The sequence below is a fragment of the Coptis chinensis genome, chromosome 9, assembly GCF_015680905.1.
Source record: "Coptis chinensis isolate HL-2020 chromosome 9, ASM1568090v1, whole genome shotgun sequence".
NCBI lineage: Eukaryota > Viridiplantae > Streptophyta > Magnoliopsida > Ranunculales > Ranunculaceae > Coptis > Coptis chinensis.
The window spans coordinates 39356504-39369652 of NC_141464.1; the positions used below are offsets into that span (position 1 = coordinate 39356504).

Sequence of the window (13149 nt, forward strand, 5' to 3'; positions counted from 1 at the left end):
CACCGACTCGGGCCCAAAAACCAGGCCCACGTATCCCGAGTCCAGTCCGACGAATTTTGAAAATAAATAATTTAATTAATTAATAATTATAAAAATACGTATTAAAAAATACGGGCGTTACAGTTGAGGACAAAACTAATGGTTGTAAACTTTGTCCCCATTCTAATTTGGTGATGGTCAACTTTAATAGGCTCAAGAGTGTCCATCATCAACTTGATGAGCTAGTCATTCTTGCTTCCGAGGCTAGTCAAGTGTTCTATTCAAATGATTTGAAAAATCTTGATTGGTAGGTGGTCATACATCCTCCTCCTCGATTGAGTAGTAACGTAGATGATCTAGAAGCCAACCTAAGTCCAAATATTTTTGATGACCGACCTAATTTGCTACCCCGATGCAAAAGTTCAAAAATGATAGTAGTTGTAATATGCACTTTATTTTTTGTTGTTGGTAATGTACACTTCACGACCTCTATTTTTCTATTATTATTTTTTTCGTTTTGGTTGATTAATTATATGTTGTGCCAATATCTCTTATCATGTAACAAGTTTGTGCTATATTAGTTTTTGATGAACTTACTTTATTTTCTTCAATTATTAGGTTGTTTTTAATATAATGGCTTCAAGTTCACAACGTCGTGGCGCGTCCCAGTTGTCTCCTTCAAGTTCACAACACTGTACAATGCCCCAGTCGTCTCCTTCAGGTTCACAACACCGTACAATGCCCCAGTCGTCTCCTTCAGGTTCTCATCAACCTAATGTGTCCCAACCATCTAAATCAGCGGGAGACAATACTTTGCAATCTAGTAATTGTAAGCTGCCAATCATAGCGCACCCCGACGGTAGGGTCACATGAGTTTATAGTGCCAAGTGAAGCAGTAGAATCGGCTATTGGATACGAGCTATTGTCCCAATTTCTTATGCAAGTTGGGATAAAGTAGATGGTTCTTTCAAAGATGAAGTTTGGTTAAAGTTAATGGTAACTATTTATTTTGTTTTATTATTATTTTTGTTTCCATAACCATACTAGTCATAGCATATATATATAAATGTATATATGTGATTTGTAGGAGGAGTTCCAACTCAATGTGAACCCAACAATGGGGGCTCAGAAAAATATAGAGAAATGGTTCACTCCTAAGTTTCGATATTGGAAATATGCTTTGCGAGGTAAAATATTGAAGAATTGTGAATCTGAGCAAGAAGCTATTTCATCATGTCCAACGGGGTTTGATCCAATTCATTGGGAAGCATTTGCAATCCATGAGAACGGACAAGAAGTAAAGGATATGTAGCTAAGAATCTTTGAGAATAGAAGTATGAACTTAATTTGCCATACTTGTGGCAGGAAACCTTATGGAAGAATATTGGAGGAACTTGTATGTATCATTATCACTACTGTATATCTTCCTTTCATTTGCTATGTTACTATTTAATAACTTTCTATGTATACTTGTTTGTGTAGGATGAAGCGAATCCAGAGAAGAAGCATAGACGTACGGATAGTTGGAAATATGGTCATAAACATCGAGATGGGACTGTTTTGGAGCGTGCCCAAGAATACTATGTGAGTTTGTAAAAAAATTTATCTTAATTAAGTCTTGCAGTCCATACTCAAGTATATGCCCCAAAAATTTCAGGATCGAGTTACAAGTGTTGAAGAACAGATGGCTGAAGAAGCAAGTGAACATGGGGGTGAAGCGGTTTACGACATCACATGTGATCCATTGGCTCAAGTTTTTGGGAAGGATAAAGGGAGTCGTACTCGTGGATTGAGCTCTTGCATGTCCAACAAACAATTGCAAACGTTTGCTATCGCAGAGGAGCTAGTTGAATAGGAGAGCTCAAGTAAATCGAAGCTCGAGGATGAATTAGCTGAGATGAAGTCTACAGTGGGAAACCTCTTGGCTAGCCAAATGAGAATGGAGACTATGATGGCGGTAAGTTATGACGTGTCGTGTGCTATTTCTTGTTTTCCCATAATTGTAACTTCTTTTTATTTATGTAATTGTTGTTGTTCACTGTGTATAGGGTATTCTTGAACATGTGAAACTTAATGGATCAGCAAATGTTCAACCATCTACACCTACAACTGAAGTTGATTCTACTTCTGTCCCTATCCCTCGTACTCAGCAAGTTCCAAATTTGATTAATCGAAATGGATCTTTGAACCCTCCTTCTAGGACTTCTTACCCGAATGTGAAGATATTGGGGAGGAAAGGTGAACACGTGGCTAATGGGTATGTTAAGACTGACGGCCAAAAATGTCATTTTAGAGATATTATGGGAGATGAAAAGGTTGTCTATATTACCAATGTCTTGGTTGGTGATGCTCCTGTGTATGATGGTCCCTAGGATGATATTTTGTATCTACGAGATATAGCTGCTGGAGGCTTCTTGATTTGGGCGGAGGCAGCCGCTACAATATGAAGATTAATTTCGTTTGTTTTTGTTCTGTTTTAATTTGGAACTCAAGTACGAGGGACAGACATTTTATCTATTGTTAGTTTGCGTCTTGTATGGACCTTTTGTTCATGGATATGTTTAGTAGTGAATATACTCTTTTTGTTTATATATGTGTGTATGCTCTTTACCATTGATTGTTCATATGTATTGTGGTTACTTTTGCAGGTTTAGAGAAGTTTACTAACCCTTTTTTAACTCCTCCAATGGAACTCATAAAAAATTTGCATTGCCGGTCTCAAGCCCGGATAAAGGAGGAGAGAGAAAGGTGACTACTGTGTATTACTACCATGGATTGATTGATTGTTCTTCAACACCAGAACTGATCTAGGTCAGTTACACTCATTTTATTACTTTTTCTTGAATTATAATTGTGTTTAATTAATTTCATCTGGTGTGTCGGGACCTTGCCCTAAAATTCATGATCCCATGCTCAAAGAGAGGTAAAATTCACAATATTCCTTCTTATTCGAAATGGGTTTTATGGATTGAATCATTTTGGTTTTCTTCTTAGTTTCGAGAAGTCCCCTAGACACGATCGATGTGCCCCAAGTTCGAAGTTTGAGCTCGCACCGGTTTTCGAGAGATTGGTGGGTTTCATTCCATCTTGTTAAACACTTCTCATTGTTATTTGGGTTATTAATGCTTATTACTCCTTTGCGGGATGGACTTAGACAGGAAAGTTAGGCGTGGTCGGAATCGCCTAGCGCCAGAGGTTGAAGTACCACTAGCTGCTCGGCTTTTAGGTGAGAAATCTAAGCAGATGATTCCATTATTTATTTATTTCAACCTAAAAGGATTAAGAGATTTTTTATTTGTTTGTTGCCAAGGTAGACAGCAGGATATTAAAAGTTTGTTTCTATAGAACACAATAAGGACACTACAAAGTTACCGATGACAGTTTTAACATGCCTGTTGAAGAAACTCAAATCTCATTGATGCTTTCCTAGAGTCCGTCTCTGGTGAAGGAAATATTTTCCGTTGTATTATTTCAAGAACTAGCTTTTGATCTCGAGTATATATGTCCGTTATCTTTATGAGAGTAGCTTTATGAGAGTAGATCTAATTGGTGTTGTACATGGATGAAAATCAATAGTAAATATTCTATATGGTTTATGAGAGTAGCTTTATGAGAGACAGAAACATTAAAAATAAGAAAAAAAACGTTTGTAATTTTTTAAGCGGAAGTGCAAGTTAAGGAGAGACCTTTCCAGCAACTTTTGTTTTCATCTATACAATCAAATCTTTTGATGTTTTCTTCTTCTGTGTTTCTTTCCACATACTCATTTTACAGTGATGTAGCTGGAATCGCCGGTAACTTCTATTTCTCTCATTTTTTTTTCTTGCAAAGTTATTATGGTTTATTTCATTTTGGGTTGTTTTTTGTTCTCTGGAGTTGAAATAAGAGTGCCCATGTTTTGTTTTGGACTAGCATTCTATATTGGTTTTTAGTTTTTTTTTTTGGCTGTTTTTGGAATAACAATGAAGAATTTTGAGTGAGTATCATGTTTTTAAGAGTTGATTTTAGCATTATGAGTGTTAGTATTGTTGATGGAGAAGAGGGTACATTTTGAATTTGCTAAATGAGAAGTGGAAGGTTAAGGTTAGTTGAGTTGGCTTTAAATGAAGAGAATTTATAGACTTGAACTTGAATTATGTGTGATTTTATTTGGACTTTTGTGGTTAGTTAGAAAAGAAGAACATGAGGCATTACACTTTTATGGAGATGTAGAACTGTTTATATGACTATACTGATTAATGGCATTGTTGGAAGAATGTATAGGAATTTTGCTCAGTTTCGTTGGACTAGATTAATTAAGCTAGAGAAGGAGATGTTTGATACAAGTTTCGTTGATTGCAGGGAACCTATTTGCTTTTGTGCTGATTATATTCACTCCATTATATTTTACCAATTTACTTTTGAACAGAATCTCTCGTTTATCTATACTAGAAAGTTACTCGCACTACAACTGTTTTTTACATTTACTTTATGCTATTTTGCATTTGAATTTTCTAAGCAGCAGGCTCTACAAATGCTCAAGTGCGCATCCTGAGGTCACGACTATGAATGAGCTAAAGCGGTGTCTTCGACAAATCTTCTTGTTCACTTGGTTTGTCTATGGTCGACTTTTTGTTATTATTATTATTATGTATTTATGTTCCAAAGGTATGCTCAATCATTCGACACACATTACAAATTTACATTGAAGAAAAGGTGTGAACGGCTAAGTTTATGCAGAGATGATGCATTTACAGATGTTAGCGTACTGAACTGACGATATTTAAAATCCTCTTGTTTGGTCCTAACTTCAAGATCCTCTTGTTTGGTCAGTTCTTTACAACAAAGCCATACCCCTGCGATCCATCAACTTTGCCCAAGTATCCACTGAGCAAGGAGTTTGATACTAAACTCCGGGATGAGGAAGCTTAGTATGTTATCATATCTTTTCAGTTGTTATTATTTCCATTCCCTACCTTTGACTGTTATTTTCATCTATTTCACAGGGTGATTTTCTGGTTCATTTTATGGATATAGCTCGAGAAGAGCTTGTTAAAAGGCTTGATGAGATTTAAACGAGAAGTTACTGAGTTCGGGCTTACTTCGTTTTTGTTAATTATGTTTTCATAGGCAATTCTTGTTAATACAGTTGTATATCGAATGGACAACTTGGTTCTAATTTTTCTTTTAAATGGTAAATTAGTCTCTCCTGGAACTTGCTTTGCGGACCACAGCTGCTGCAGCAGATCCTTGTCACAAGGACCTCACGTGTTGTGTGGTAAAAGACTACCCTATAACATTTTTTGCATGTTTGGTATGGCATCTAGTTTCATTGATTTCCGTCTAATTTTGCAGGAAATATCCTCACTGCTTAAAAGGTTGAGCACCCTCAAAGATCTTGATGTCAATAGACCTGTTTTGGATAGTAATGGTTTAGAAGAGCCAATAAGCGTTATTGGCCTGGAAACGTTTTCTTTGATTTACAGGGTTTTTAATTAATCTTTCAGTCTCTCTTGTCTTTTTTCATCATGAAACCTGTTATCCCTTTGGTAAACCATAGTGTCTCATAACCCTTTCTTAAAGTCTGTGACAGATACTTGGAATTTCCGGTTTTTATGATCTTAATTTTAACTTTTTTTTTTCTTTGTGTATATGGTTCTTGGATGGTGATGCAGGTTCAATGGCTCCCCGTCCCTCACTATCTCAAGAAAGGCCCTCACAAAATATCAGTTGATTTTTCACTTCTTGTTCCATTGTGAACATGTGAACCGCCAACTATGTGGGGCATGGCAAAATCATCAGGTATGGCTCTGGCATAATCATTCAGCTCGGTCAGAAGATCTAATATCTGTTTGTATTTAATATAGTTATAATTTTGCAGGGAGTTCGTGCCCTTAAAACACGGGGAATTGGTATTACCCGGTCATCACTGCTTTGTTGCAGCATACTTAAATTTATTAATAGTCTTCTCCACTATTTGACCTTTGAGGTGAGATTTATTTCTCTCTTTCGTATGCTGTTTTTGAGTGATTACACCAGGAGAACCTATAGTTGGTCAAAAAGTATTGTCACGTTGTTCATTGGATTTGGTAAAGCGATGACAATTGGTTTTTATCCGCCGTTTTTTTCCTATTATGGTGAAGCCATACTTTATGGCTCTGGTCCTGAAAAAAGTGTCTGTTTTTATATAGAGAAATTGGGTGATCAAAGTGAGTTTTCAATGTTTTTGCGCATTTACTTTAACTTTCTCTTGTTTTCAGGTTCTTGAACCGAATTGGCATGTGATGCATTGTAAACTGCAAAGAGCATAGATGAGGTTTGATTTTGTTCCTATCAAATGCCGGTCATAACTCCCCTCGTTACCTTGCAAAACTTGTGTCAGCTAATAGCTTAGGATTGTATACTTGTTGTTCCAAACCAATGTCTGTCATCTAGTAATGATATTTTTTGTGGCAGGTTATCCGATGCCATGATTTCTTCCTTGAAAAGTGTCTGAAAGAATGTCCGCTTCTTTTGCCTGAAGTTCTCAAGGTCAGTCATGTGATATGTACCCTGCTCTGTATATAATCAAATTCGTTCAGACAAATATATTCGAGTCCTTTGTGTATTTGTGCTTCTCGTAAGAAATGAACTAGTTCCCTCCCAACTGTTTCAGCTTTACATGTTTACCTGTAATTTTTTTAATATAAAATCCACCTAGTTCTAACAGAAACCAAAGAAATTGATTTTTGCGAAGGCTTGGTCAATAAATTTCACTTCTTAGTTATGTCCTATGTGGAGCATCTGGTTTGAGAAGTAATGTTTTAATATATATACTTCCTGCTATTTCCTTTTCCTAACTTCAAGATCATTTGTTTGGTCAGTTCTTTACAACAAAGCCATACCCCTGTGATCCATCAACTTTGCCTAAGTATCCACCGAGCAAGGAGTTTGATACTAAACTCCGGGATGAGGAAGCTAGAAGGTATGTAATAATTAATTTATTTCAGCTTATGTCATTCTTTTGTTCTGGAAAATGCTATTTAGCCCTATCAGTTTAATGTGTCGAGTGAGACTCCCTCATGCTCTTTGTTTTTAGGTGGCAAACCATTTTTCAAAATGTTTTTTCTTGTATTTGAGGCCATTTATGTAAACTGTGAGGCTTTTGTAGCATCTCCTAGAGTCCTCTATAGATGGTTTTAGATGGTAGCTGGAAGCTCTTCTGCCCTATTTTGAATATGAAATTGAAACGGAAGATCTAGAACACTAATCTGAGGACTGCAACCTCTTCCACAAAAGGCACAAAGTGTTACTATTTTCTTTCTATCATGCAATTATTTTCTCTACCAGCGTACTGAACTAACGATATTTATGCAGGCAAAGAGAAGCTTCTGTTAAAGGCCGTGAATCCGAATATGAGAGGAGGGATTCGAGAAACTCCAACGCTGCAGCAAATCCAAATGTGAATGCTGAGTCACAAATCTTATTACAAGTATGTCCATGTCTTCATCTTGTTATTAGAGTTGGCCCTTTTTTATATTTGTTTATCAATTTGATTGAAGTCTTAGCCTTTATTTTACCTTTCCTTTACCTCTCTCTTGACTTCTATGGCATTTTCAGATCACAGCCACGTCAAACCCAAAAAGCAACAAAGGAGAAATACAATCTACAAGAGGATGCTGGATCTGGCTTTCCCATTGATCCTCCGAGAGGGCCGAGTGCGTATGGATCTTCATGGAACAAAAAGGGGATGGAGAGTGATTAAGCTTGCTGTGGTTTGACTTTTCATCAGTCCTGCAACAATAAAAGCTCAAGCATTGCTATTCTGGTTAACAATTTGCATCAAGTGGAGCTTTTAAGAGAAGGGTTGTTTGGGGTTACCAAGCTGCATTGTGATATGGAAGGCTGATTAAGCTATGGACTCTTTGGTGGCCCAGAGGGTAGATGACCACCAATTAAGTAAAGCTGTTGTGGGAAATTTGTAGTGGTCGCTCCAGCTAATTGTGGCACAATTGTGGCTTAATTGTGGTTAGCAATATTGGTCTGTGTTTTAGATGATGAGATTCCTCTCTTGTACAGTTAAATTGGAGGGGAACGTGGGATAAGGTAAATATTAGAATGGAAACCAAAAACAAATATTATTTTTTTTCAAATATATAATAATTTGTGATGCCTGACAGGCGTCAGTAAGCATTTTAAAAAAAAGGCAAATTTATAATTACTGACGGTACTGAGGCGTTAATTTGTTTTGGCGCCAAGTTATAGCACCAGTTTTTGGGGAGATTTGAAATTTCAATAGTGACAGCGTAGAGGCGTTAGTAATGCACGTTTAGTGATGACGTACAGGCGTTAGTAATGCATATTTAGTGACGGCGTACAGGCGTCAGTAAATTAGCAATTGTGACGCACCTTGGCGTCACAAATAATTCTGACACCAACACAGACGCCTAAATTCCAACGCCTTGCAGGCGTCACAAAAATTAATTCTGCCGCCTCCCAGCCGTCACAAAAGTGTTGTTCTGTTGGAGTGTACGTAAGTAAAACTTTACCTATAAAATGAATCCAAACCTAATTTTTTTTGTAGTTATGAAACACTTACCATAAAGATCATCTCCACAAAATTTTAGCTTATTTGGAAACCTCTAACATAGATAAAAATTGTTGTCATCTTTAAAAATAAATATAACGGTTTAGAAATGTCGAGTTTTTGCAATAATGTTTTGCCAATGTTGGAGGTTTCCAAATGAGCTGAAATTTATAGAGATGATCTTTATAGTGGGTATATCATATCCACAAAACATTGAGGTTGAATTCATTTTCTAGGTGAAGTTTTACTTGCATACTTATTTTAAGTTAACTTAAGTAGCTACTTTTTAGATTTGATATCTTTTGAAATTGAAACAAAATATCAAATGCAATGTTTATATTTCGTATAGTAATATGTAGGTGAAATGATAGCTTAGAACTGGGCAATGTTTATGAACAATTAACCATCACAATATACATATCTCATCAAACATCCAAGAAAATGAAAGAGACAAATTGTAACAATGTAATTTGCAAAGAAAAGAAAGCATTTCCACACTCTATAATTAATTAAATCTTTCAATAATTAATTTACTTCAATTTGATTTGAAATTAATTCATTAGAATTGGTGAGGTGACTTAATCAACAGCAAATTTGCGCGCAATCCACAAAATGAGGCTGTAACAAAGGGCAAATAATCTTAGAATTGGTGTACGTATGTATGTATTAATTTGAATTTCAAATTGAATACGTGTATATTATATTATACGTACATACATACGTCATATATAAATATATATCACACATTAAATTTTAACATTTATAATAAGTATATGTACTACAATTGTTAGTATTGCATGCATTCATTATCATATATATTATATCAAACACGTGTATGTACTTATATAAATATTATCATGTACACATTTATTAGTTAATATATATAGTGTATTAATTAATTCATAGTATACATGTAATTAATTCATAGTATACATACATGTAGTCATTGACATTATTATTAATCTTTACTAGTAGTATAGCCTTTAATGATTGTGGCCTCTTAAATTTATCCGGGTCTTTTTTCTGACGCATAATACCCTTGATGAATAATAAAATCAGATGCCTAGATATTTATTAATGAGGACTACTTGGTCTTTTTATGTCTTTATAAATTCTCAGTACTGATATTGTCCTTAAATTAAAATGTTGTTTAACACCTTTGAATAGGAGCAATCAGTCTTTTCATGTGGTGGTATATTAAAAAACCAATTCCACACCCATTTTGAATTGTATGTTTACCATAAATTTATAATAAATAACATTTAATTAGTAATAATTAGCAATAAATACACCTCTACGTCTCCCCTCCCAATCTCCACCCCTACGTTTCCCTTCTTTTGCAAATAGTACAGAAAAATAAGTTTTGCAACAAAAATTAAACAAAGCCATCATTCTCTCTCCCCTTCTCTTCAAATTGAGTTCTCTCATTGCAACAAATTACAACCATTCATTTCAATCGAGGTAAAAAATCTAAATAGTTGAAATAGTGAGTACTCTAATCTAGAACTAAATAGGCGAATGGCGAACGAATCTCTGCCGTTATCTCTCTATTGCTTATGAACCTCCAATCAGGTATGATTGTTTTCTTCACTTCTCAAAATTAGTCAATTTGCTTTAATGCATGAATTCTCTTAATTTCCAGATTGGTTAATTTCTGATTGGGTACTTTAATGGTTATGGTCTTTCGAAAGGTTTGTTCTGATTGAGTTTTGGGTTTGTGGTTTGATATAGATTAGTTATTTGGATTTAATTTCCACTTTATTTTCCAATTCATATTTAGTTTTAATTATAAAGTGGATTAATAAATTGAAGAAAGAATTCCTAATTGATTTTGGCTCACACATTTGAGGTTGATGATATCAATGGCCATATCGACAATGTGTGTTGTTTCGCAAAACCTGGTTACCAATAGATGCTGACTTGCTTCCTCCAATGATGCATGGTTACAAAACTCCTTTTAGACTTCTTGCTCCAATCATTTTACATTAAAGAGGTTGAAAGTGAATGGGGATGATTTTGATATATTTTTTGAACTAGGTTGGTCTTCTGAATTTAGACCATCTACTGAATTTTCAGATATAGGGGTTGTTTGGGATGAATCTGGGAAGGATTATAGTGGTTTTGTGAAGAAGTTGGTGGTTTTGAGAGGGAGAGCAGAAGACGCAAAGTTGGAAGATGAGATGTTTGATGGGCATATGGCAATTGACATGGTTTTGTATGATCTCCATTTCTTTAAAGATGCTTTAGTGAGTTTCAAGAGGTCTTGCAAGCTTCAACTGGAGAACTTTAGACCGCATTTTCGTGCTGGGAATTGTTTGTATATTCTTGGGAAGTGTGGAGAAGGAAAGGAGGAATTTTTGTTGGCTTTAGAAGAGGCACAAAGCGGTGGACTTGGGCATGTTATGTGCTTTTCTTACTCCCATTCGAAGTGGTCCCCCAGAGCAATGCAAGCAGACAGTTTTTGATGCTCTCCGGTGGCGATATGTTGGTGAAGGTAGTTTAGTGGTTAAGAAAGTAGATGCCATGAGATATATCAAATTGCTTAGAGCGGTTTACCTTCCTTCTCAGTCGACCAATAGAATGTCGGAATTTTATGGAGAAGTTGATGTTTCAACAGTTTCTTTTTCCAAGTTCCTGGAGATGTTTGATAATCCGGATTGTTGTAAAAGTAGCTATTAGTTTCGACTTTTTCTTCCAGCACATATATTGAATTTATGTATAGTTGTTTATGTGTATTTTATTTAAATTATGATAAATTTTCTATCGACTTCAAACCATTAGCTGCTTTTTCTAGAAATTGACTTTATGTATCAATGAATGATTTATTTGTTAATTGCCTTCTATAAGAAATTGTTTTCACTTGGGAATGAAGTCTTTGTATTAAATTTAGTGGGTTTTTTTGTTAAATTATATTTGATCTTCTTAATTCAATAGTAGGTGCTTATTGAAATGGATTCTATGTACTAACTTCTGCCTTTATTTGCAGGTTGCTTTTGATTAGGAGTTAGCCAGCAAATTCTCCCCGCCCTGCCAATCTCTTTGTTTGCCACTTTTATCACAGCTCCCATCAAGCCAATCGTTTAGGTACATCATGTTCTAAGCTCTTTTGGGCCATGTTTAAGTCATTGCAGGCTAAATTTTTTTAAAGCCCTACCTCCGACTCAAATTCTACCTTCACAATAATTTGTCATCTTTGATGACTCCCCTTACCTATGTTGAATATGAAAAGTATTGTGTTTTGAAGAGTTAAAAGAAGAATAAAGTTGGAAGATTTGGGTTTCTAAAATTCAGTCATTTATGGTTATTTATTAATATGCAATTAATCAATTAGGTCTTCCTCTTGCTGCCTTAGATCATTGCTCATCAAACAAAGGAAATAATGGAACTTGGTGGCTATAAAATGTAGGACATTCAAAGCTGCGTGCAAATGGTCTTGAGTAGCGTTTGAAACTCAAGTAGTTTAAGTGTCAGATATTCGTCATTTGCAACTTGATTTGAGTAACATCAGATTTTGACTCTTACTTCATATGTTCAAACTTGATCTAACAGACATAACATTTCAAAATGTATATGATGTATAATACACAATATTCTAGGTGTTTATTTTGTCATATATATATATATATATCAACTTTGAATTTTAAGTTAACCGGTGAAATTTTCTTTGCAGGTCATATTGTGCTCTAGAAGGAATGTTCTCCGTCTCCTCAATATTTACTTAATCAAGAACAAAATTGCATAAGGTATTAAGTAAGGTGGACCATACCCATGTGAATGGCATGTGCACCCTACAGTTGCAGAGCACTTCCAATGATATGCCAGAGTGCTTACATATTTTCGACGATATTGAATATTCAAATGAGAAGGGATGGTTTGAGCCTGGTTTGAGTTATGGGTATCCTTATTACCCATCACCAACCCCTCCTAGCTATTCAAAGCGAGTTATTTTATCATAGCTGATAAGCCATCTTTGTCAAGGGGAAGTGCCAGTGGAAACAATAATGGGTTAATGTTGTCGAAACCAAGCCACCCAAACTCAAAGTGGTTTGTAGTATGGAGGCATCCCTGCTTCTGGCTATCAAGACCCCATATTCAATTTCGATGGGCTGAAGTCGCTCTTATACCTTGGCTGGGCCCAACTTAGATTGATGGGAAACATACACCTGCACCTGCCACAAGTTTGCACCCAGTATTCTCCAGTATCACATGCCAACAACATTTAGGATGGAAGAAATTAGAACCTTTGCTCGCTTCCGAATCTTATGGTGAGCATTGTCTGCTACCATAATTTATTTTCTAACTTTCATGTGAATTAACTTGCTATGGAACTGCTCATTAAACTGCTTTACTCTTTGAGATTTCATTACATTAGTACTATTGTGTTTAGCGTGCAATCTCACTTGATACAGGAGGTTGTCGATTGATAGCAAGTACAAACCTTAAAAGCCAAGGATCTGGTTAGAGGTTTCTTACTCTCTTTTTCTCCCGCTCTCTCTCTTCAATCTTATTTTGTTTTATTTTTCTTTTTGTGTGTAAGTGGTGATTCAATGTTTTTTCTGTGAAAATGTGTAAATATTTTAGTTAAGTGGAAAGGTTGTTCAACAAAGAATCCAAGTATTGGGCAT

General features: G+C 35.5%; 1 protein-coding gene and 1 long non-coding RNA gene across 2 annotated transcripts; both read left to right on the forward strand.

Annotated features, from left to right (window-relative positions):
- Nucleotides 1–850: 850 nt before the first annotated feature.
- Nucleotides 851–1936, forward strand: LOC147475934 (uncharacterized). Its single transcript, XM_086584506.1, has 4 exons — nucleotides 851–975; nucleotides 1067–1375; nucleotides 1462–1563; nucleotides 1637–1936. The coding sequence occupies exons 2-4, from the start codon at nucleotides 1316–1318 to the stop codon at nucleotides 1832–1834; spliced, it is 360 nt and encodes a 119-aa protein (XP_086440632.1). The 5' UTR covers nucleotides 851–975; nucleotides 1067–1315; the 3' UTR covers nucleotides 1835–1936.
- A 3150-nt stretch (nucleotides 1937–5086) lies between these two features.
- LOC147475935 (uncharacterized) lies at nucleotides 5087–7243 on the forward strand. The gene is made up of 6 exons (XR_015208638.1): nucleotides 5087–5236; nucleotides 5314–5760; nucleotides 5840–5947; nucleotides 6219–6274; nucleotides 6415–6489; nucleotides 6822–7243. It is a non-coding gene; the product is annotated as an uncharacterized LOC147475935 (long non-coding RNA).
- Nucleotides 7244–13149: the final 5906 nt, after the last annotated feature.

Bases quoted from the DNA above. Each gene is read 5' to 3' on its own strand.
- LOC147475934 (XM_086584506.1), top strand. From the start codon at position 1,316: ATGAACTTAATTTGCCATACTTGTGGCAGGAAACCTTATGGAAGAATA. The intron at 1,376-1,461 runs GTATGTATCATT...TTGTTTGTGTAG, and splicing joins GAAGAATATTGGAGGAACTT to GATGAAGCGAATCCAGAGAA. The intron at 1,564-1,636 runs GTGAGTTTGTAA...CAAAAATTTCAG, and splicing joins AGCGTGCCCAAGAATACTAT to GATCGAGTTACAAGTGTTGA.